This window comes from Macrotis lagotis, chromosome 1, assembly GCF_037893015.1.
Source record: "Macrotis lagotis isolate mMagLag1 chromosome 1, bilby.v1.9.chrom.fasta, whole genome shotgun sequence".
NCBI classification, from domain to species: domain Eukaryota; kingdom Metazoa; phylum Chordata; class Mammalia; order Peramelemorphia; family Peramelidae; genus Macrotis; species Macrotis lagotis.
In genome coordinates this window covers 756,374,120-756,395,650 of record NC_133658.1, presented here as the reverse complement: position 1 = coordinate 756,395,650, position 21,531 = coordinate 756,374,120, and the positions used below count along the sequence as shown (strand labels likewise).

Sequence of the window (21,531 nt, the reverse complement as noted above, 5' to 3'; positions counted from 1 at the left end):
TGAATGCCTTCAGACAGAAAACATGCAGACTGAAATATTTTTCCTCTGTTTTTTTGACATAGCTAATGCAGAAATTTGTTTTGCATGACTATATATATTTTAATAAGTTTTGGGTTTTTTTGCCTTATTAAAGAATTTGGAACTTGAGAAATTTTTTTGTGATTTTTTTTAAAATGACTCCGTTCTGTAACCAGCTCCTTTATCATCTTGATCCTTTGCCTTACATCCTCCCTTCACACTAATATACTTTGTCACCCCTCTTTCTCCAAGCTTTTTTTTTTTTAGGATTTTGCAAGGCAAATGGGGTTAAATGGCTTGCCCAAGGCCACACGGCTAGGTAATTATTAAGTGTCTGAGACCGGACTTGAACCTAGGTATTCCTGACTCCAGGGCCGGTGCTTTTTCCACTGTGCCACCTAGCTGCCCTAAGCTTCTTTTTTTTAAGGTGGTTTTTTTTTTGGCAAGGCAATGGGGTTAAGTGGCTTGCCCAAGGCCACACGGCTAGGTAAAGTGTTTGAGGTCGAATTTGAACTCAGGTCCTCCTGACTCCAAGGCCGGTGCTCTATCCACCTAGCTGTCCCCATTCAAGCTGTTTTGCATTGTGAGCAGAAATCTGGCAGAAAATTGGGAGACTAAAGTGTACTTATGAGGGCTTTCTAATAACCCATTTAGTCACAGAGTCAAGGATTAAGGCATCAATAGCCATCTGGCTCTAGGTTTGAACCTGGAGGAAGTTTGCTTTGGGTCACTGTCCAGTATTATCCCCCCACCTGCAATCCTGTGCCCGATCTAGTTATCCACCCCTCTGGGACTTACTTTATTCATATATAAAAGTGAAGAAAATGGACTATATTAGATGTTTTTTAAACCATTTTTTGTGTTATAGATCCCTTAGGCAATCTGATGAAATCTATTGACCTCAAACTATGCATAACACCAACTCGTTAAGATTACAAAGGAAAGGTCATTCTTAAGGGCAAATTCAAGTTCAGAGAAACAGGGGCAGCGCGCCCTCGCGCCCCGCGCGTGCGCCCTGGCGGAGTGCGGCCGGCTCCGCGGCCCGGCGCGGGGGCGGGGCACGTCCTCGCGCCCGGCTGGAAGCACGTGCCGGGCCGAGGGGGCAGCGGCGGGAGCCATGGCGTCGTTACTGTGGGGAGGCGACGCCGGGGCGGCGGAGGGCGAGCGGCTCAGTAGCCACGTAACGGCCCCCCACCCCTGGGCTTGGGCGGGCACGGCGCGGCCCGAGGGCGAGGGGGCGGGAGGGGTGGGGCGGGCCGCCTCGCGGGCCCACGGCATCCCCACGCCCCGCCGGCGGGGCCCCCGGGACTGAGGCTCCGGAGGCCGCCCCGGGCCGTGCCGAGCCCGCGCCGGCCGCCCCAGCCTGAGCCGCCTGAAATTTGTGTCTTTCAACAGTTGTCAAATGTCGTTCCCCGGAAGAGCCTTCGGGGGCTTAAGAGTACCGCGGTCCCCGGACTAGGTGAGTGGGCCCGGCCCGGGGGCCAGGACTGAGGCTGTTTGGGGCCCACAACTCTGTGTGCGCCGCCCAGGCCCTCACCGGGCCCGCCAGCTCGGCTCCGGGCTCAGTACTCGAGGCCCCGGCCGGACACACGCGGCGCCTGGGGTTGAGGGGAAAAGAGACCATTGTCGGTAGACGTGAAACGAGAAAAGCGCCGAGGAGCCGAGTGTCCGCACAAGGTTGAGAGGGAGATTAAGTTGGGGACAGACGTAAAAAAGGCAAAGGACGTAGAACTAACTTTTCCTAGAGAAAATAGGAATGAATGAAAAAGCATTTACTGTGACAACGCACAAGGATACACATGGAAAGCTAAACAAGATTTTTATGTATGCAACAATAACATGTTTATTATATTTAATATATAAATGCATAAGTGGAATAAAGCTCTTTGATATACATGATACATATACACATTGTAAAACATAAACTATATAACATCCATCTAATCAATTCTATGGATGTTATCTATTTTGTTTTATGTGTATTGATTAGATGGATGTTATATAGTTTATGTTTTACAATGTGTATATGTAATATATATGACAGAACTTTATTGATTATATAGATGTTATACGTTTTATGTTTTATAATGTATAATGTTATAATATATTAATATTATATACACATTATAAAACAAAATATATAATACATATAATTAATAACTCATAATACATATATACATGTTATAAAACATAAACTATATAACATCCATAGAATCAATTGTATGGATGTTATCTATTTTGGTTTATGTGTATTAATTATATATGTTATATAGTTTATGTTTTATAATGTATATATAATATATGTATTATATGAGAGTTTTATTAATTATATGTATTATGTTTGTTTTATAATGTGTATATATAATATATATGACAGAACTTTGTTGATTATATGTATGTTATACATTTTATGTTTTATAATGTGTATATAATATATGTATTATATAAGAGAGCTTTATTGATTATATCTGTTATATATTTCATATTTTATAATGTGTATATAATATGTGTATTATATATGAGAGAGCTTTATTGATTATAGGTATGTTATATATTTTATGTTTTATAAGTGTATATGTATTATGTATATGAGAGAGCTTTATTATGTGTATGTTATATATTTTGTTTTATAATGTGTATATATATAATATATGTATTATATATATGAGAGCTTTAATATGTTTAAATTGCATAAAGACTTGGAAAATTCTGTATATATATGCACATCTTTTCTATTTGCATTATATACACTTACGCATTTATATATAAATATATTTGTATATAATTTAATATATATCAATTGCATTAACATAATAATATATTTTAAATATATATGTATGAAGGTATATATATATATATATATATATATATATATATATATATATATATATATATGCATCCATAGGGGGAAAATGGCATTCTAGGTGAGGGACAAACATAGTAAATAAATGTGGAAATAGGCTGAGGAATGGACCTGTGATTGTGGTTTCACTGATATAGGAAACTCCATGGTGAGGAAGCTCCCTCTACCAATGCAGGTTGGTATCTTCTTTGCCACTTATTGTTTTAGAGAGTTGTCTAGAATACTAAGCTGTTAAGTGACTTGCCCAAGGTCACTCAACCAGTAAGTATCTGGGGTGGAAAATTGAACCCACATTTTACTGGCTTGGAAGCCAGCTGACTCTCTGCCAATAGCATGATTTCTCTCCAGGTGGGAGTAAATTTTGTTCTCTCTCTTGGAATTTCCTCTTGGACAACTACCAAATGTTTTTCTTTTTAATCATGACCATTCATTCAATCTATCCTATGTACTTTCCAGAGAATTGAAATGCATTATCTAAGCTGAGTAAAATGAGAATAAATTGAAATTAAATAATTTATTAAATTCTCCTTTGAAAGTGTCAGGAGAGCAGCTGGGAGAATACAAGCACAAATAACTATAATCCCCATTCAGTACCTTAGCCTCACAAGGAAGTAACTAAGTTTTAAAACTATACCATTAGAGGGGCGGCTAGATGGCATAGTGGATAAAGCACCGGCCTTGGAGTCAGCAGTACCTGGGTTCAAATCCGGTCTCAGACACTTAATAATTACCTACCTGTGTGGCCTTGGGCAAGCCACTTAACCCCGTTTGCCTTGCAAAAAATAAAAACTAAAAAAAAAACTATACCATTAGAACTCAAGAATCAAATGAAGGATTTTATTGTCTGAGGATCAGCATAGCTAAATTCAAAAATGTTCATTACTAGAAAGTTGGCAGCAGGGTGATAAATATTTTGACCAAGCAAGAAGGGGGAAAAAAAACAAAAGCAGTTTAGCTTTTCTGAGCTACAAGAGCACTTGAGTCTTGCATAGTTATATCCTTAGGCAAACATTTTTTAGACAGTTCTGTATTTGAGGATGAATGGTAACTTTAAAAGTGTCTGATTGCATAAACTCTTGTTGATAGAATAAGAAATTATAACTTTATTGCCTAAATGATTAGTTCATAACAATGTAGGAAGGCTTAAATAAATAAAATCAGACAGCAGACCAGGAAGAAATTGATTACATAGGTTTTTTTTTTTTTTTTAGAGTTTTGTGGTAAGAGGTATTTTTGGAGACATAGAGAGGAAGAAAGGGATAAAAGTTAGGGAGGCAGTTTTGTTAAATGTAAAGTTTATAGATGAGTGAATTTTTTAAAGGTTTTATTTATTTTGAGTTTTACAATTTTCCCCCTAATCTTACTTCCCTCTCCCCACCCTCACAGAAGGCAATTTGCCAGTCTTTACATTGTTTCCCTGTTATACATTGATCCAAATTGAATGTGATGAAAAATCATATCCTTAAGGAAGAAACAAAGTATAACAGATAGCAAGATCAGACAATAAGAAATCAGGTTTTTTTCTAAATTAAAGGTAAATAGTCCTTGGTCTTTGTTCAAACTCCACATTTCTTTCTCTGGATACAGATGGTGTTCTCCATTGCAGACAACCCCATATTGTCCCTGATTGTTGCACTGTTGGAATGAGTGAGTCCATCAAGGTTGATCATCATCCCCATGTTGCTGTTAGGGTGTACAGTGTTTTTCTGGTTCTGCTCATCTCACTCAGCTTCAGTTCATGCAAATCCCTTCAGGCTTCCCTGAATTCCCATCCCTCCTGGTTTCTAATAGAACAATAGTGTTCCATAACAAACATATACCACAGTTTGCTAAGCCATTCCCCAATTGAAGGACATTCACTTAATTTCCCATTCTTTGCTGCCACAAACAGGCCTGCTATGAATATTTTTGTACAAGTGATGTTTTAACCCTTTTTCATCATCTCTTCAGGGTATAGACCCAGTAGTGGTATTGCTGGATCAAAGGGTATGCACATTTTTGTTGCCCTTTGGGTGTAGTTCCAAATTTCTCTCCAGAAAGGTTGGATGAGTTCACAGCTCCCCAACAATGTAATAGAGTCCCAGATTTCCCACAACCCTTCCAACAATGATCATTGTCCTTTCTGGTCATATTGGCCAGTCTGAGAAGTGTGAGGTGGTACCTTTGAGTGATTTTTTTTCTAAAGATCTGGAGGTTTCTTTTAGCCTTTATACCAGTCTAGGATGAAATGCAATGTAGTTAGTAGTAAAAGTGATAGACTTTGACTCAAGATCTGCATTTGAATCCTGGCTCTTGAACTAACTAGCTGTGGTGTCTTGGACAGTGATAAGAAAGAAAAGGAAGAAGGATTTTGGGGGTAAGAGAATTAGTTCTGTTCAGAACATGTTGAATTTGAAGTGACTAGGGGGCATTCAGTTGGAGATATGTTAAGGTGGTATAACTAAGAAAAGTGACTAGATCTGGATATGTAGATCTGGAAATCATCTGCAGAAAGATGAACAAAGAACCCAAAGAAGCTAATGGGGTTACCAAGTCAGATTGCATAGAGTCAGAAAGGAAGAGGGCCCAGTATAGAGCTGGGGGCATAATGCAGATGAAGATTGAGCACAGATAACTGAAGAAAAGCCATCAGACAGGTAGGAGAAAAACAGTATTACAAAAATATAGATAAAAGAGAGCATTTAAGAAGATTACCATGTCAAAGGCTGTAGAGAGAGCTAAAAGGATAAGGCTGGGAAAGAATCATTAGAGTTGGCAATTAAGAGCTCATTGGTGAACTTGGAGAGAATGGTCATAACTGCTTTTAAGATGAGATATTGGTGTACCTTATGTTACATCTAAACCAGGCATGTATAGAAAGTGCTTTATGTCCCCCATAGCATTATTTAAGTGAAAGTTATTCATTCAACAGAAATTTGAGTATCATTGATATATAAAATTTTATACTATACTTCATTCGTCCAAGTGGAAAAATGAAACATTTCTGTGAAAAATTTAATAGTAATGAAAATAATAATAATAGCAGAACAATATGTTATAAGTAAGCCCTGTTAAGTGTCAAATGTAAAGCACATGTAGTTAATGCTGTAGGAACAAAAGAGAGATGATGGTGGTCAGATGTGATTAAATTCAAGCAATTAGATTTAAGCTAATATTTGAAAAATGCATAGAATTTGGATAAGCAGAGAGAAGGCAGTAAAACACAACCAACACATTACAGAAAAAAGAATGTGCATGGCACACTGAGAAGATATCAGATAAACCAATATAATGGAAGTTCAGAATTCATGTAGTAGAAAATAAAAAGGGAGGGTGGGGCCAGATCAGTGTGGGCATTTTGCTTCTGTTTTCTTTTGAGACTGTATTGCCCCATCTTGCCTATCCTGGAACATGCTGCAGCCACTCATAGCCAGTCCCAAACTGACTAGCACAGAAGCTTTAACCTCTCTTTTTCTGACCTGGCTCAGTTTAGACAGCCTAGTGCTCCCAGGGGGCCCAGTTTATTGGTGTTGGACTTAGTGTGGACTCCTCATCAACTTTAGGCCTCTTGCAGGTCAGAACTCCCAAACTCAAGCAATTCACCAACCTCCACTTTCCCAAGTAGCAGGGATTACAGCTATAAACAACCATTTCCAGCCCAGTGTAAGTGTAAAGTAATGAACTAAGGAGTTTAAACTTTATCCTGTCAGTCATGGGGAGAGATTGCAGATTAAAAAATCTAAAAATAGTAGGAGGGTGACCTGAAAGCACTGTATGTTCAACACATATTAGAGGGGAAGAGGCTAGAGTATATCCCTTCCCAACATTTATATATCTTACCTTTCCTTTTTTGGGGGGGTGGGGGGATATTTCTTCCTTTCAGGTGCTTCCATTAATAATAATGAAGATAATGAAGAAGAAGATATGGGTAAAAATGTTTATTTGCATATATACATTTATTTTGCATTTGGTTTTATTCCATTTAGCTATTCTTCCCAGCATTGAAAATTCCTTTTTGAAAGATATAGATATAGATATAGATACAGATATATAGAGATATAGATATATAATATCATGGGAATTGTTTAGGAAGGAAAAATAGAAAAGAGTAGAGAAAAGAACAGGAGTGACCCAAAGTGTACTTGGGAGAAGAAGAATGGAATGAGAGTAAAATAAGCAAAAGTATGTTTAGGGATCATTCATTAAGGGAGGAAGTAAGGAAGAACTGGGTCTCAGGTGACTGTGTGCTTACTTATAGTGAGAAGCAAGTATGTGTAGAAACACTGAAAGTTCTGCACTCTCACAAAAGAAGAAAATCAGCTCCTAGTTCAGTGTCATCCTTTCCAGTCACTTTTACAATTTTAATTAAGAAAACAGGTGACCACAAATGCATTAAAATATGAACTCTTAATTCTGATGTAATCTGTGTACATAGCTCACTAGGATTGCTATCACTATTACACTTTCCCATTCTTATTTTGTTTCCCTCAGTGGATCTGGCTGCTAACTCACTCTTGAACAAATTAATCCGGCAGTCCTTAGTAGAGTCCACTCACCGTGTGGAAGTCTTACAGAAGGATCCTAGCTCTCCCCTCTATTCAGTAAAGACATTTGAAGAGTTGCGACTGTGAGTACTTCATTACTGGGTCAGCTTTGGAAAATGCTAATGTAATGTGCTAGAAAGAATGCTAAACCAAAATCAGAAGAATCCTGAGTTTAAATCCTGTTTCTCTGATGCTTTTTCATTGTGTCATGGACAAGTCACTCTCTTATCATCAGTTTCTTCATCTGTAAAATAAGGATAATATACATAAGTAACTGTCTCACAAGAGTTACTGAGGCATATTGGATGGAAGCCCTGCCTAAGAGTCAGGAAGACCTAGGGTTAAGTCTTATCTCTGACACATATTAGCTGTGTGATCATGGGCAAGTCATATAACAGGTCAGTGCCCCAGGGAGCATTCTAAAGTTATAAAGCTATAAACAGTCTGCTGATCTGTTTTAGTACAGAGAGTTTCACCACACCACTGAGATCACAAGTCCAACTGTAGAGGGCAAGGAAAGTTCCCTCACCAGACTGTTAAGAAGAGCATATATTCTGTAACTCTTAGAGTGCTATGTCAGTAGTGCTTATTACTGAGGTGTAGTTTCATTATTTTGGGAGATAGTAGTGTTGATCATCCAGAAATCATTTCTATTGAATTTTGGAACAAGACATGATCCTGAACCAGGAAAAATATATTGATCTTCCCAAATTGAGTTTGCCTTGGCTAACTTAAAACAAGTAAATAAAATGAGTTTTCATTTCCTTGCTCATGGGGTCTGCTGAATGGTAGGTAAGGAAACTTCTCTCAGATTCAAAATTGGTTTTCACTAATCCAAGTGAGTAATTAAGAAAGTGCAAGTATTCTGGTCCTCTGCATCAGACTATAATCGTATCATCAAGAAATTTATATTAAATACTCTTGAAGACAAGTTAGAGTCCATGGCCATAAAAATTACTCAGCAGCATTATTTATTGTTGAGGTGTGTATTTTTGAAGTCCTACATGGTCATGTAAAAATGAGGAATATCAGGGGAGTAGACCATGTGCTCCCCTCTTCTCCATTCAGTGACAGAAGACCTCAAACATGATGGACAACTCCTCCCTGGTGGTTCTGTGAAAGAATAGAGATTGTCCTGATTCCAGTGTAGGGAATACCTACAAATCATTAATGTAGGTATTATTAGCCACAGACTTCAGTAAGTCTTTGATTTGTTTTTAATAGAAAGGAAGAGTTACTGAAAGGGATTTATGCAATGGGATTCAACAGACCATCAAAAATCCAGGAGATGGCCCTTCCCATGATGCTGGCACACCCGTAAGTCCCAACAGCTGTAGTAAAGTGGCTTGGCATGTTTTCATTTCTTAGACTGGCTTCAAGATTAATGGTTTCCTGTTATCCTGTAGACCACAGAACCTCATAGCACAGAGCCAGTCTGGAACAGGCAAAACAGCTGCTTTTGTCTTGGCAATGCTAAGCAGAGTTAATGCTTCAGAGCGGTTTCCACAGGTAAGAAAGAGGTGAGATAGAACAATCATAATTCTTGGAGTATCTGTAATGGTCATCCTGGGGAAAAAAAATATAAAAACCTCTTCCCCCTTCTCAAATTGAAGTCATTCATTCTCTTCTCTCTCTGTAGTCGTTCTTGGTGACTTCATCAACTCCCATCTCAATGCAATTGGCTCTCAAAGCTTCATATCCAATGCCAATCTTTCTCCCAAGTTTCAGTCTCATATCCCCAACTGTCTATTGAGCTTTTCAAACTGAATGTCCAGAGACACCTTAAATTCAACATCCAAAATAGAACTAATTATCTTGGGGCAGCTAGGTGGCACAGTGGATAGAGCACCAGCTCTGGAGTCAGAGGTCCAGAGTTCCTAGCCAAAAAAAACCCCAAACAAATAAAAACCAAATTATCTTTCTATGCAACTTTCCTATTTCTTTTTTTATTATTATTATTATTATTATTATTATTATTATTATTATTTTAAGTCAGGAGGATTAAGTTTCTTGCCCAAGGTCACACAGCTAGGTAATTATTAAGTGTCTGAGGCCAGATTTGAGCTCAGGTCCTCCTGACTCCAGGGCTGGTGCTCTATCCACTGTGCCACTTAGCTGCCCCAACTTTCTTATTTCTTTCAAAGACATCACCATTTTCCCCAGCCTACCAGGTTGGTAATCTTGGCATTGTTCTTTCTTCCTCACTGTCTTCTCAGCTCACATATCCAGTCAGTTGAAAAATTACCAGTTTCATCTCCCCAAGATTCAGGCCACCAATACTCTTCTTTCTGTTCAGAAGATGAACATTTTTTTGGTTCAGACTCTCATCTGGGTCATTCTATTGGCCATCTAATTGGTCTTCCAGCTTCAAATCTCTCCCCATTCCATTTCATCTTCTTACAGCTACCAAAAGGATGTCCAGAGCTCTGCTATTTCCTACTTCTGCTACTTGTCTGACCATTCCTCAGTTTTCTTTGCTAGTTTATCATCTTTTTACTGCCCCAGGAATATCATTTTTCTTCATGATTTTGCCTTTGACCCTCTTTACTTTTCTCTCTACATTTTCTCCTTTGGTTTTTCTCATCTGCCCCATTTATGACCTCTGTGTACATGAATCCTCAATCTATATATTCAGTATTAATTTCTAGGGCAGGTAAATGGTACAATACATAAAATACTGACTTTGGAGTTAAGAAGATTCATCTTTCTGAGATCAAATCTGGCCTCAGACACTTAATAGCTGTGTGATCCTGGGAAAGTCACTGTACCCTGTTTGCCTCAGTTTTTTCTCATCTATGAAATGAGCTACAGAAGAAAATGACTATTCCTTCCAGTGCCCTTGCCAAGAAAACCCCAAATAGAGTCACTAAGAGTTGGGCATGACAGAACTAATAATGGAGCAACAATATTAATCTCTTTATAGCATTCCAACCCCACATTGTCATATGCCTACTGGATATTGCCACCTGAATGTCTCATTAGCATTCCAGCTCCAGCATTCCAGCAGTTTAGCTCCTCTATTCAAATGTGTTCTTCCTCTAGACTTTGTTTCTACTGAGAGCATCTATTTTCCTAGTTGCCAGGTTGATAACCTCAAAGTCATTTTAGATTCTTCCCTATGCTTTTGTATCTTATGTCTATTAAGTCACCATGTACTGCCAACTCAACTCCACAGAATCTCTTATCTTCATCCCCTTTTTCTATTAATATGGTCATCACCCCATTTCAGGTCCTCAACATGTCTCGCTTGTGCTATTGCAATAGCCTCCTTAATTAGTATCCCTGCTTCCTGTCTGACCTCTCTATTTCATCCACACAATTGTCAAAATAATCTTTCTCAGACACAGGCCTCCCAATAGCTCCCCAGCCTAACATGTAAGGTCACCTATAGTATGACTGCAATATATCTTTTAACCTTGTGTTCTGCTGTTTAATGGGACAGGATTGCTAGCTATTCCCCAAATTTGACATCTCAATGCCTGTCTCTATACATTCACACAGCTGTTCAAATACACTCCTTCATGATCCCTGACTCCCAGCATCCTTCTCAAGGCCTAGTTTAGGTGTCCTCTTCTTCAGAATTCCTTTCAGAGTCCTTTCCACCTCCAGTGTTTACTGCTCTGGCCTACCTCAAATTACATTGTACTTATTGTTGGGAGAACACAGATTTCTTGAGTGCAGGAGTTGTTTTTATCTCTCCAGTACATTTCACATAGTAGACAAATTAATAAATATATGTTTCATTGCATTAAAGTTAAGATACAAATATAAAATATTTTTCAATCTCTTCAACATGGTACATTATTTTCTAAAACAGTCAGTATTAGGATCATAATACCCTGGCTAGAGCAGCTATGGATTTACACATCCATTTTTCTCTACCACCATCATCATCATTCCTCCTAGACCTAGTTGGTGCAGGATATTATGGTTAGCATTGGGAAAATAGGCCTAATATTCTTTTCCTAGCCTCCAAAGCTTACAATATAGTTGGGAAGATAGGGCATAAATACACAAAAATCAACAATTTTAAAGGGTAGCAAAAGCTAAGAACTAAATAAGTGATGTAAATACAAGGGGCTACAGGACTAGGGAGATTGAGAAAGAATCTCAGAATCACAATAGTTTTGAGTGGAACAAAGAAACTTGAATTTGACCTTGATGTAAGAGTAGAAGTTAAATATAGAGAGAAGGAGGAATCCAACCTAGGGAAGAGGACTATCAGAGTGATAGTGTATGGATATTTGAATGTCTTGCATGGGAACAATGAGCATCAGAACATATTAGAGACGATATATAGAAGACTAGTAAAAATTAACATCAAATCTACATTTGGAAGAGCCTTGAATGCCAATCTGAGGAGTTCAGATTTTGTCCTGGCATCTGGAAACCATTCAAGACTTTGGGCTAGTAGAATGAGTTAAAGAACAGCAAAATGGAAAGATTAAACTGGAAGTGGGATGTTGGTAATGATAAATTTAGGAAAGAAAAAAGGCCAGGCTGGGAGATCAGTTTGATGATAATAGTCCATGGATAAAAGTGAGAAGAATCTAGATTTAGATTAAGACTTCCTAATATTTCTTCTTTGCATTCCCTACCCTCGTGTACAAATATAGCAGTATCTAGTAGTTATATTGTTGGATATTTCTTTTTGTGACTTTTCCAAAAAATATATGAAATACATCTTGCATTCAGGTTGATATTTTAAACCCAAATTCTACAACTAGACATTTCTATTCCTCTTTCCCAGTCCCCATACACACTGCAGCTCAGACTGTCAAAAAGTTTGCTTTTATAATTTTTTTGCCTGTTCTACCTTAAGTGTCTCTGCTTAGCTCCAACTTATGAATTGGCTCTGCAAACTGGACGTGTGGTTGAGCAGATGGGAAAATTTTGTATTGATGTTGAAGTGATGTATGCTGTTCGAGGAAACCGAGGTATGTGCCAACTAAAGAAGTTTTGGCTCACTTGATTGTGCTTTCAGATGCTCCTAGACAGTTGATACCATTTAGGCTAGTTTCTAAAATACGCTCAGAACCCTCTGTGGTAGGATCACACCCCACACACTTTTCTTTTGATTTTTATTTTTAGCCCAACTGAGTTTTCAGGAGTTTATCTTGAACATTTGCAAAGCCAAAAATGGCAGTGTTGTTTAATTTTTAGATTTTTGGAACTCATTTCATTCAGTTGCAGTCTAATGCTGTGTGGTCTGAGTTAAACAGTTAGATATTACGAAAAATGAGACTTTCCATCTAAGAGAAAATTTAATCTTTTCCTCTAGCTCCGAGAGGCATGGATATAACCAAACAAATTATAATTGGCACTCCTGGGACTGTCCTAGATTGGTGTTTTAAACGAAAAGTGATAGATTTGAATAAGATTCGTGTATTTGTCCTGGATGAAGCAGATGTGATGATTGATACTCAGGGATTCTCAGACCAAAGCATTCGAATTCAGAGGTAATGCCAGAGTTTTGTGTCTCCTCCTATGTCTTCTCTCCTGTTACCTAATGTGCGTGCTGTGCCTTGTTATATAGACTTCATCTTTCCCCACCTCTCCCCATTATCATTCCCATTAACACTTTATCATCTCATTATTCTCAGGTTTCATTTTGGTTTTTTGTTTTTTTCCCTCCCAGGAGCTTTGTAGAATCCTGTGACTCTTGAAATACCTCATTTTATTTTGTCTCATCTAGAAAAAAGGTCTTGCCAGTCTATTCCTGTTTTGCCTGTGTTGACACATGGGGGCAGCAAAGGCTTGGGCTGTAGTGGATTCACAAGTGGAGATTCAGGGAATTCATGCTCTCCTGCTGAGTTTGTTCATGTTTTCTTCATTTCCCTAGGCAAATATACAAACAGAGAATTTTGATGCCTGCCTACCTACCTACCTACTTTATAAAGGATATTATGAGAGTACACCAGATAACTGAGGGGCCACATCAATAGAAGGTTGACTTTAAAGTAAAGAAGACCTGTATAGCAGTCATTTCTCTGACACACACTATATATCAGAGTCCCAGTTGGCAATCTACTTAACCTCTTGGTGCTCTAATCAAATTTCTAAGTCCATTAAATTACATATGAGTTGCAAATCTGGAATGGTAGACTTTATATTCCAGGAGTTTCCTATATTCAAGTTCCATATCGAAAAAGTGATATGGTGAGAAAATGTAATCCTGGAAAGAGCATTGGACTTACCATCTGGAGACTTGGGTACTAGTTGGGGGTATGCCCCTAATTAGTTTTGTTACTTCTGGTTTCATCTCTGTTTCATGAGGAAATTAGATTGGGGCTTGAAAAAAATCTCAGATACCAGCTGACCATAGCTTCTACCAATTTCATTAGCTACATATTTCCATATAATTTTACATGAAACTATATAAATATGTTCTGCTCTTCCTTTTCATGCTTGTTACTATTTTGTCATCTCAGTAACATGAAAAAAATTTATTCAGGAGACTGGACAATGCCCAGGATGTACCCATTTGTTCTGAACTTCTCTAAGCCTTTTCAGAAGTTTTCTCTAGATCCTTCTTAGGACCCTAGGTGACTCAATTTTGGATCTTGATCTGAGATTGGTGACCCGTATCCTATGGTAACATAATATCTTTTTTTTCCTTTTGTCTTCCTTTCTTTGAAAACTAAAAAAAGTACCTGGCTTCCAAAACAAATATGTTGAGTCCTGAATTACAAAATTTCTAAAGATTACTTTTATCTCTTAAGATTCTGTGATTCTGAATCACAGCTCGGAGTCAAAAAACAAAAATAAAGGGAATAGTTTTACTGCAGCTTTTCCTTCATATACAGTTCTAATTCTTATAATCCCCCCCCCCAACCTTCCTCCTATGTTGTTCATCCTTCTTAAGAAAGAAGGAAGCAAGAATGAAAAAGTTATAGCGTGTAGTTTTTTAAATTATTCCCAAAAACTGACAATAAAAACTCTCCAAGAAAACATTTCTCCTAATCCTTGTCCAAATCTCATGCAATATACTTGCAGTCCTGAAAAGAGGAGTAGATCAATACATCTTTCTTGCTTCTCTGTTTTCCAGTGTAGTACCCCAGAATCATTTTAGTCACTTCCATTTTTGTTGTTTAGGAGACTTTTAGCCTTGTTTCTATTGTTTGTTTAGGGCAATAGTCCTTATGATTAGGAATAGTAATTTGTATTTGTCTTTCATCTTCCAAATTGTCTCTCACTTTGCTTCAGATCTGATTATCATTTTAGTTTCTCATCTCTCTTTTTTAAACTTGTCTTCTTCCTTCAAAACTGACTTGGCTTCAAAGGCTGACTTCCTTTTCAGTTGGAACATCAGAACCAGAGAGAATCAGAGTTTGGAGCTGAAAAGTTCATGAAATCTGTGTTCCATAGTCAAGACAATATTATGTGATTATTCTATAATCTTGAAGCAAAACATGTGGTCTTTAAATATTTCTTCTCCTTTCACTAGAAAATAGATGACCTTGCCTGGGAGAGAGACCTCAGTCTCTATGACTGGTTCCTAAATGGACTTGATATTTTCTTTTTAAAAAAATTCTGACTCTTTTCCTCTCTGTCTTTCCACTTCTCACTAGAGAAGGCCACCATTTACTACGAAGAGAGAGAGAGAGAGATAAAGATGTAAATCCATACTATATATATTTCTGTTTATTAGTTCTTTGTCTAGAGGGGTGAATACCATCTTCTTTCATAGATCCTATGTAGTTGTTTCAAGTATTTATAATACTCAGATTAACTTAGTCATTCACATTTATTCTTTTTTTTTTTTTTTGCAAGGCAAATGGGGTTAAGTGGCTTGCCCAAGGCCACACAGCTAAGGTAATTATTAAGTGTCTGAGACCGCATTTGAACTCAGGTACTCCTGACTCCAGTGCTCTATCCACTGCGCCACCTAGCTGCCCCCACATTTATTCTTCAAACAATATTGCTGTTACCATATGCCATGTTCTCTTGTTTCTGCTCATTTCATTCTTTTTTTAATTAATTTTATTGAAGATATTATTTGAGTTTTACAATTTTCCCCCCAATCTTACTTCCCTCCCCCACCCCACCCCACGGAAAGCAATCTGTCAGTCTTTACTTTGTTTCCATGTTATACCTTAATCCAAATTGGGTGTGATGAGAGAGAAATCATATCCTTAGAGAAGAGACAAGAATTCTAAGAGGTAACAAGATCAGACAATAAGATATCTGGGTTTTTTTAAATTAAAGGGAATAGTCCTTGAACTTTGTTCAAACTCCACAGCTCCTTATCTGGACACAGATAGCACTCTCCTTTGCAGACAGCCCAAAATTGCTTGAGATTGTTGCACTGACAGTGCTCATTTCATTCTTCATTGTTTCATGCAAGTCTTTCCATGTTTTTCTATCAACCTATTCATTATTTCTTTTTTTTTATTTAAAAATTTTGGGTTCTTTTGCAAGGCATTGGGGTTAACTGACTTTCCCAAGGTCATACAGCTAGGTAATAATTAAGTGTCTGAATCTGGATTTGAACTCAAGTCCTCTGACTATCACCCACATCACCTACCTGCCCTCTACTCATTATTTATATATGTGTGTGTGTGTGTGTGTGTGTGTGTGTGTGTGTGTGTGTGTGTATATATATATATATATATATATATATATATATTTTGCAAGGCAAATGGGGTTAAGTGGCTTGCCCAAGGCCACACAGCTAGGTACTTATTGTTTGAGGCTGGATTTGAACTCAGGTACTCCTGACTCCAGGGCCAGTGCTGTATCCACTGTGCCACCTAGCTGCCCCTACTCATTATTTCTTACAGCACAATAGTATTCCATCACAATCATATACCACATTTTCTTTATTCTCAAATTGATGGATATTCCCTCAACTTCAAAGAGAGCTGCTATAAACATTTTAGAACATATAAGGTTTTTTTCCCCCTTATCACCTTGGGAGACAAACCTAATAGTGCTATTACTGAGCCAAAGTATAATATAACTTAGTTTTATAATTCTTTGGACATAATTCCAGATTGCTCTTCAGAATGGTTGGATCAGTTCCTAATTTTTCCACATCCCCTCCAATATTTGTCTTTTTCCTCTTCTTTCATTTTAGCCAATCTGATGGGTATAAGATGGTTTCTCAGATTTGTTTTAGTTGCATTTCTCTAATCACAAATGATTTTTTAGACCATTTTTTCATATATCTATATACAACTTTGATTTCTTCATCAAAAAAAAACTGCCTGCTTATATCCTTTGACCATTTGTTAATTGGAGAATGATTCAAGATTCATATGCTTATAAATTTGACAGTTTTCTGTATATTTGAGATATGAGGCCTTTATCTGAGAAGCTGTCTGTAGATTTTTTAATTTTCTGCTTTTTTTCTCATCTTGACTGTATTGATTTTATTTGTACAAAAACTTTTTAATATAATCAAAATTATCCATTTTACATCTCACAGTGTTCTGTGTCTCATTTATTCCTAAATTCTTCTCCCTTAAGTAATCTGTACTATGTTTTTTCTAATTACCTTGTAGTTCCCTTTATGTATCCATTTTGATCTTATCTTGGTTAATGGTATGAAATCTTGGTCTATGTTCAATTCCTGCCAGATTGCTTCCCTATTTTCCCATATAGTAAATCCTTATTCTATAAGTTTAAATCTTTAATTATGTCCAACATAAGGTTACTATAATCATGTTATCATGTTTTATATATTTATTCTGTTCTACCAATCCATCTATGTATTTCTTTGTCAGATTCAGATGATTTTAATAATTATTATCTTATAATATAGTTTAAGATTTGATACTGCTAAATCTACTTTATTTTTTCCTATTCCTTTTATATTTTGACCATTTTTAGATGAATTTTTATTTTTTTTCCTAGTTCAATAAAATATTTTTTTGATAATTTAATTGGGACGGCATTGACTAGTAGATTCATTTAGGTAGAGTTGTCATTTTTTAAATTATATTGTCTGTGCCCTCCCATGAACAATTACTATTTTTCCAGTTATTTGAATCTGAATTTATTTCTTTAAAAATGTTTATAATTATGTTTATGAAATTCTGAATTTGTTTTGTCAGATATAATCCCAGGTATTTTGTGCTTTTTTTAGTGGGGTATATCTTATTATCTTTTCTGAAGGGTTTTGTTGTTGATGTGTAGAAATGCTGATGATATATGTGGATTTATTTTATTTCCTGCTACTTTACTAAAATTCTTAATTTTTTCAATTAGCTATTTAGTTGAATCTCTTAAGTTTGTAAAAGTATATCATAATATTTTGCAAAAATCGATTCCTTAGATTTCCTTTTTCTTCTCTTTTTTTTTTTGCTATTGCTATTATTTCTTTTTTTTTACCCTTGGTTTTTTTTGTTGTTGTTTTTTTAAAGTTTTTGCAAGGCAAACGGGATTAAGTGGCTTGCCCAAGGCCACACAGCTAGGTAATTATTAAGTGTCTGAGACCGGATTTGAACCCAGGTACTCCTGACTCCAGAGCTGGTGCTTTATCTATCCACTATGCCACCTAGCCGCCCCTATTGCTAGCATTTCTAATACAATATTAAGTAACAATGGTGATAATAGGCATCCTTGCTTCACTCCTAATCTTACTGGATAAGTTTCTAGCTTGTCACCATTACAAATAATGCTTGCTGTTGGTTTTGGGTAGATGCTTATCATTATTTATACCTAGGCTATTAAGTGTTTTTGAATAGGATTGTATTATATTTAACAGAAACATTTTCTGCATCTCTTGATACAATCATTATTTTTGTTACTTTTGTTATTGATATAATTAATCATATTAATGGTTTTCCTTATGTTAAACTATCCTTGAATTTCTGGTATAAACAGTGTATGATCTTTTGTGATATATTGTTGTACTTTCCTAGCAAGTATTTTATGTAGGATTTTTGCATCAATATTAATTAGTGAAATTGGTCTATAATTTTCTTTCTCTATTTTTTGCTCTTCCTGGTTTAGGTATCAGCACCATGTTTGTTTCACAAAAGGAGTTTGGTTGGATTCCTTTGCCTATTATTGCTAAATAATTTAGTATTAGAATTAGTTAATCTTTAAATATTTGGTAGAATTCACTTATAAATCTGTCTGGCCTGGTGCTTTTTTCTTAGGAAACTTATTGATAATCAGTGTTTTCTAAAATAGGTTTATTTAGATAGTCTGTTTCCTCATTAATCTAGGAAGTTCATTTTTTTGTCCCTATTTGCTTGTTTGTTTGTTTGTTTATTTTTAGATTTTTGCAAGGCAGTGGGGTTAAGTGGCTTGCCCAGGGCCACACAGCTAGGTAATTATTAAGTGACTGAGGCCGGATTTGAACTCAGGTACTCCTGACTCCAAGGCTGGTGCTCTATCTGCTGCACCACCTAGCCACCTGGAAGTTCATATTTTTATAAGCATTCTTCTATTTCATTTATTTTTTTAATTTTTTGGCACATAACTGAGCAAAACAACTTCTAATAATAACTTTAGTTTCATCTTCATTAGTGATATGTTCACCTGTTTCATTTTTGATACTGTGATTTAATTTTTTTCTCTTTTTAATCATATTAACCAATGATTTGTCTGTTTTATTTTTTATAAAACAAACTCCTAATTTTATTTAATTATTCAATATTTTCCTAATTAATTTTTTAATCTGATATTTAATTTTTAGGATTTCCAACTTGGTGCTTAATTGGGGATTTTTAATTTATTTTGCCAGTTTTTTAAACTGAATATTCAATTCATTGGTCTGCTTTTTTCTTTCTTTCTTTTCTTTCTTTTTTTTTTTTAACTGAATACTTTTATTTTGCACATAGAAGTGACTAAAGGATCTGGCCTGTGGGCTTGTTGGGGCTGCATCATATGTATATGACTCTACACATCAATACTGGAGGCAGGGGGTGGAGGAGAACAAATCATTCTAGCATAGTCACATGATAAGGTCTTCCAATAAAGGACCAAATGATCAGGTACTATCTCTGATAAAACAGTTTGAAAGAAGCAGTGAGAACAAGACAGAAAAGTGGAAGAGAGGGGGTGGAGTTAAGTAGCAGAGCCCCCATCCCCAAAACAAAATTGGTCTACTACTTGGTGCTGCCCATTCTTTGGAGGACTTCTGCAGAGGTGACTGTCGCCTACTAGCTCTGAGGCTTCATGGTCATGGAGCTTACTTGGCCTGAAGATCATTCCAGCGAATTTAACCTTGATGCCCAGTTCTTCCTCAGTTCTGAGAAGTTGGTTATACTTGACCAGATGCTCATATCAGCAGGGGGCTCTAGTCTCGATCTGCCTAGTGCAGAGACCCACCACCAGGTCTGCAATGCAGGTATCTTCATTCTCCCCAGAACAATGGGAAACCATTGCTCCCCACCCATTGGACTGGGCCAGCTTGCATGCCTGGAGATTCGGTCATGGAGCCAATCTGGTTCATTTTGAGCAGGAAACGGTTGCAAGCTTTCTCATTCACAACCTTTCCGTTGCCCTTGGGATTTGGTCACTGTGAGATCATCCCCTACAACCTGGATGCCTGTAGTTTCAGTAAAATTCTTCCAAGCTGCCCAATCATCCTGTTCAAAGGGATCTTCAATAGACAACACTGGATAGTCCCTGATGAAGCTCTTGTAAAGGTCCCCAAGCTCAGCAGGTGAGATATATCTATTGGGATCATCAGGAGACTTGAAGTCCAAGTCATATTTCCTGACCAGAAGAATTCAGAGGCAGCAACATCCATGCCAATTACAACCTTGTCAGTATAGCCAGCCTTGCCAATCGCTTCCTTCATGAGCTCCAGAGCTTCTTTATTCTCCAGGATGTTAGGAGCAAAGCCACCTTCATCTCCTACATTGTTGGCATCCTGTCCATATTTCTTAATCACATTCTTCAGGTTGTGGCAGACCTCAACTCCAATGCACATGGCCTCCTTGAAGTTTGATGCTCCAACAGGGAGGATCATGAACTCCTGCATTGCTAGCTTATTACCAGCATGGGAGCCACCATTGATCATACTGAAGGCTAGAACTGGCAGGATGACTTCATTGCCCGCAAGATCAGCAATATGGTGCCCTACCAATCAAAATTCCAAAAAATTACTTTAATGAGTTAGAAAAAATTTAAATAAATTCATATGGAGAAATAAAAAGTCAAAAATTGCCAGGAGCTTAATGAAAAAAAGTGCAAAAGAAGGTGGCTTAGCCCTACCAGATCTAAAATTATATTATAAAGCATCAGTCATCAAAACTGTTTGGTATTGGCTAAGAAGTAGAGTGATGGACCAGTGGAATAGACTAGGTGTAAAAGCAGGAGATGATTATAGTAATCTGCTGTTTGATAAACCCAAAGAGTCTGGCCATTGGGATAAAAACTCCCTCTTTGATAAAAATTGCTGGGAAAATTGGAAGTTAGTATGGAAGAAACTTAGATTAGACCAACATCTAACACCCTTTACCAAGATAAGATCCAAATGGTTACAGGACATAGACATAAAAAACAATACTATAAGCAAATTAGAAGATCAAGGACTAGTCTACCTGTCAGATCTATGGAAAGGGGAACAGTTTATGACTAAGGAAGAGGTGGAGAACATCACCAAAAACCAATTAGATGATTTCAATTACATTAAATTAAAAAGCTTTTGCACAGATAAAACCAATGTAACTAAGATCAAAAGAAATGTAAATTGGGAAACAATCTTTACAACTAATGATTCTGACAAGGGACTCGTTTCTAAAATATACAGAGAACTGAGTCATATTTTTAAAACAAAAGGCCATTCCCCAATTGACAAATGGTCAAAGGATATGCAAAGGCAATTTATAGATGAAATCAAATTAATCCATAGCCATATGAAAAAATGCTCTAAATCATTAATTATTAGAGAAATGCAAATTAAAGCTTCCCTGAGGTACCCACCTCACATCTCTCAGATTGGCCAGTATGACCAGGAAGGATAATGATCATTGTTGGAAGGGATGTGGGAAATCTGGGACACTATTACACTGTTGGTGGAGCTGTAAACTCATCCAACCTTTCTGGAGAGCTATTTGGAACTATGCCCAAAGGGCAACAAAAATGTGCATACCCTTTGACCCAGTAATACCACTACTGGGTCTATACCCTGAAGAGATGAGGAAAAAGGTTAAAAACATTACT

At 37.1% G+C, this 21,531-nt stretch overlaps 1 protein-coding gene across 2 annotated transcripts in view; it reads left to right on the top strand.

Moving 5' to 3' along the window:
* The first annotated feature begins 1,052 nt into the window (after window positions 1-1,052).
* Window positions 1,053-21,531, top strand: part of DDX25 (DEAD-box helicase 25) — a 41,200-nt gene continuing 20,721 nt past the window's right edge. Inside the window, exons 1-9 of one of the 2 annotated variants that reach the window (XM_074216385.1) lie at window positions 1,053-1,198; window positions 1,414-1,477; window positions 4,469-4,528; window positions 6,744-6,788; window positions 7,352-7,487; window positions 8,629-8,721; window positions 8,811-8,913; window positions 12,227-12,341; window positions 12,686-12,863. In XM_074216385.1, the coding sequence (XP_074072486.1) occupies window positions 1,136-1,198; window positions 1,414-1,477; window positions 4,469-4,528; window positions 6,744-6,788; window positions 7,352-7,487; window positions 8,629-8,721; window positions 8,811-8,913; window positions 12,227-12,341; window positions 12,686-12,863 (857 nt within the window). In that variant the 5' untranslated portion in view covers window positions 1,053-1,135. The remainder of the gene's footprint in view (window positions 1,199-1,413; window positions 1,478-4,468; window positions 4,529-6,743; window positions 6,789-7,351; window positions 7,488-8,628; window positions 8,722-8,810; window positions 8,914-12,226; window positions 12,342-12,685; window positions 12,864-21,531) is intronic. The other variant, XM_074216386.1, reaches the window with a different exon arrangement.